The sequence below is a fragment of the Miscanthus floridulus genome, chromosome 13, assembly GCF_019320115.1.
Source record: "Miscanthus floridulus cultivar M001 chromosome 13, ASM1932011v1, whole genome shotgun sequence".
NCBI classification, from domain to species: domain Eukaryota; kingdom Viridiplantae; phylum Streptophyta; class Magnoliopsida; order Poales; family Poaceae; genus Miscanthus; species Miscanthus floridulus.
In genome coordinates this window covers 72710004-72713238 of record NC_089592.1, presented here as the reverse complement: position 1 = coordinate 72713238, position 3235 = coordinate 72710004, and the positions used below count along the sequence as shown (strand labels likewise).

General features: G+C 43.8%; 1 protein-coding gene across 1 annotated transcript; it reads left to right on the top strand.

Moving 5' to 3' along the window:
• The first annotated feature begins 232 nt into the window (after positions 1–232).
• LOC136499206 (superoxide dismutase [Cu-Zn], chloroplastic) lies at positions 233–3010 on the top strand. Its single transcript, XM_066494905.1, has 8 exons — positions 233–647; positions 1234–1295; positions 1379–1418; positions 1833–1928; positions 2037–2068; positions 2157–2232; positions 2316–2369; positions 2654–3010. Exons 1-8 carry the CDS (start codon positions 413–415, stop codon positions 2677–2679), a joined length of 621 nt encoding a protein of 206 aa, XP_066351002.1. The 5' UTR covers positions 233–412; the 3' UTR covers positions 2680–3010.
• Positions 3011–3235: the final 225 nt, after the last annotated feature.

Here is a 3235-nt window from a genome sequence, read left to right as displayed (position 1 = left end):
CTCGAGTCTGTCACAATTTATCTTTTATAATGATACACATGTAAAAGACTCGAAGCCAACCTATTTTCAGTTCCAACTTCCAATAGAGAGAGGTTTCTGGAGCAACCCAGACAGCCAGACGAAAACGGACAGATTGCAGGAGCACGACCGTTCTGATGCACCGTCGTGCTTCGCTTGCACTCGTGGCTTGTGACGCGAGCTGAGCCACACGCGGCATATCAGAACGCATCTGGCTGCTTTGCCCCGCGCTCGGACGGGGATCCATCCAGTTCATCGCCCTGGCAGCCGTAGGTGTGGCCGAGTATAATAAACGTGAGCCCACCTTATCGCCAGTCACCCACCCCACCCAAGACCCTCCCAAAGTCCCAAAGGCCGCCGCCGCCGCCGCCGCCGCCGTCGTTGCCAGCCCGCCATGGCCGCGCAGTCCTTCCTCCTCGCCGCCGCCGCCACAGCCACGACCGCTGCGCTGTTCGCCGCTCCCTATTCCTCCGCACGCCCTTTCCACTCGGTCCACTTCGTCGCCGGCCCGGGGGGCGCCGCCGCCGCCAGGGCGCTCGTCGTCGCCGACGCCACAAAGAAGGCCGTAGTCGTCCTCAAGGGCACGTCCGAGGTCGAGGGCGTCGTCACGCTCACGCAGGACGACGAGGGTGCGTTCCCTGTCTATCTTATCCCCACATCTTCTCACCTTGCCCACCTAACATCTACTACAGGCTAGCTTCAGCAGTTGCCTCGCTGGGCAGCCAAAACAGGGAACTTTATTTCCCCCTTTGTTAATTGGGTGCATTTCTGTGGATTGTAGCAATTTGATCAAACTCATGTCACGCTTACCTAAAAGTTTGAACCTTTGTACCGCTAGTAACTCGGATACAACGACTGCGTGAATTTGCCTTGCAGCAGGCATCAGCTTTGACAAAATCCAGCTTGATGCTTGCTGTCAGAACTCAATTGGAACACAGCTTTCGTTCCTTCCACTGTTTTTATGCAAATGTATCATGCATATGACTAAAATCCATCAGCAAAGTCTATAATCTCGCTAATTCAAGTGTTACGGTAAGAGAACCACACAGTGTTGGGCTTAGCTCATTGATTGCTGACTGCCTGACCCATGCAGTTCCCTACTGACTTCTTATGAAACTATGACTTTTCATCACTAGCGCATATGCATTTTTCTTATGAAATGCAAATGGTTTTGTGTCTACTCTTACCCCTCTGAATATTGATCTTGTATAACAGGACCTACAACCGTGAACGTCCGTATCACTGGACTTACTCCTGGACTTCATGGCTTCCACCTCGTGAGTGTTGTTATCTTCAGTAGCTTTCAGCATTAACTTCTTCATTTGCAAACATGATGATGATAAAATTGTTCATTTTGCAGCACGAGTTTGGTGATACTACCAATGGGTGCATATCGACAGGTTGTAATTTTCCATTAATCTTAATTATGCCCGCAATTGTGATATATTTTTTTTCTTAATGTGGTACTCCCTCCATTCTAATTACAAGTCATTTTGGTTTTTCTAGATATATGGCTTCTGCTATGCACCATATACACTGTGTCTAGATACATAATAAAAACTATGTATCTGGAAAAGCCAAAATGGCTTACAATTTGGAATGGAGGGAGTACTGAATTTTAGCTGTCTTATACAATCACTGTTAAATTTCCATCAAACTAATTTCGTCACCAAGATCTGGTGTTATTCATTCCTTTTCCTTCTGGCTATAGTTTCATGCATCTTCAGTTATGCTTGCACTTTGCTAATAAATTGAGTCATCTAGCTGTTCAAGTTGCTAAGTCTAACTTAAAAATAATCTTTTCTATCTTACAGGACCACATTTTAATCCAAACAATCTGACACACGGTGCACCAGAAGACGAAGTCCGTCATGCGGGTGACCTGGGAAACATTGTTGCCAATGCTGAGGGTAAGGCCTGTAGCAACCAGTAGTACACTTGTGATATTCATTAGCAAATTTCTTCTTCTGGATTATGACTTGTTTTATGGCATGTTTGTTTAATTGGTCGTGATACAGGCGTAGCTGAGGCAACCATTGTTGATACCCAGGTAAATTTGGAAGACCAAGACCATACTTTTATACTATATAAGTTGTGCCCAATTCAGTTTGGTAATTTTGTGATTCCTTGGTATTCAGATTCCTTTGAGTGGCCCAAATTCAGTTGTTGGGAGAGCATTTGTGGTTCATGAGCTTGAAGATGATTTGGGGAAAGGTGTGCCTAGTTCTACTTGCATTCCACGTTTTCTTTCTATTCAGTTAGTATGCTGCCCTTTTAACTTTGTTCATCATGTTTAGGGGGGCATGAGCTCAGCCTCTCTACTGGAAATGCTGGTGGAAGACTGGCATGTGGTATGTTCTCTTTGCTATATTTATGAAGCCTTCAACATGGCTATGTGATGATGATGTTGCTTAAGTATACATGAGAAAGGCATTGAAGCTTGTAATCGGTGTCCATTCAGTTCATTTAAACGACGATAAAAAATAAGCGCTGCAACTGTTTTACATGAAGTATTCATGTGCACTCCAAAGCGTTTTATGTTCTTCACCTAGTATTCATGGTTTGCGTTGCTGAATCATTTGCTCTTGTGCAATGTTTCATGTCCATTTGTCTAATTGTTGTGTTCCTTGTGCAGGTGTTGTTGGCCTGACTCCATTGTAGGTTGCTCGCCGGGTTGCAGTTGCAGCTTCGCTGTTACATCCTTGTTGGCATTTTGCCTTCAATCGTGTTCTTGGGACAGCGCTGTTTTTGTGTTACTTGGATTTGTGCCATGCATGGTATGGTGCTTAATAGCCTTTGCAGGTCGGTTGTATAAAAAATAATATTTAGTTGAGGAAATAAGTGTTGTCACATATCCAAATCGATCTATGAAGCGCTATGAACATCTAGTGCTTACTGCTACGTTGTTTTCATACCTGTAAAACGTTTGAACATGCCTGTGTTTTTGCATCACTGAGACTAAGCTGGCTCACTGCATGTGCTCTTCGTGTCATTTTTTCCTTTCCACAAGTTATTGTTGTGTGGGTAAAATATCCGGTAAAAACGACTTATTACGTGGAAACATGAAAAGTAGTTTAAAATGTACTTTTTGTAACAAATTTTTTGAAACTCGACACATGTGTAGTGCATCTATATATCTACTCACATGTAAAAGTTGAAATGTAAATTCACTTTTGAAAAAATCATATACAAATCATAAATTTCACTTGAATGTGCT

Bases quoted from the DNA above. Each gene is read 5' to 3' on its own strand.
- LOC136499206 (XM_066494905.1), top strand. From the start codon at position 413: ATGGCCGCGCAGTCCTTCCTCCTCGCCGCCGCCGCCACAGCCACGACC. The intron at 1,929-2,036 runs GTAAGGCCTGTA...GTCGTGATACAG, and splicing joins CATTGTTGCCAATGCTGAGG to GCGTAGCTGAGGCAACCATT. The intron at 2,233-2,315 runs GTGTGCCTAGTT...CATCATGTTTAG, and splicing joins TGAAGATGATTTGGGGAAAG to GGGGGCATGAGCTCAGCCTC.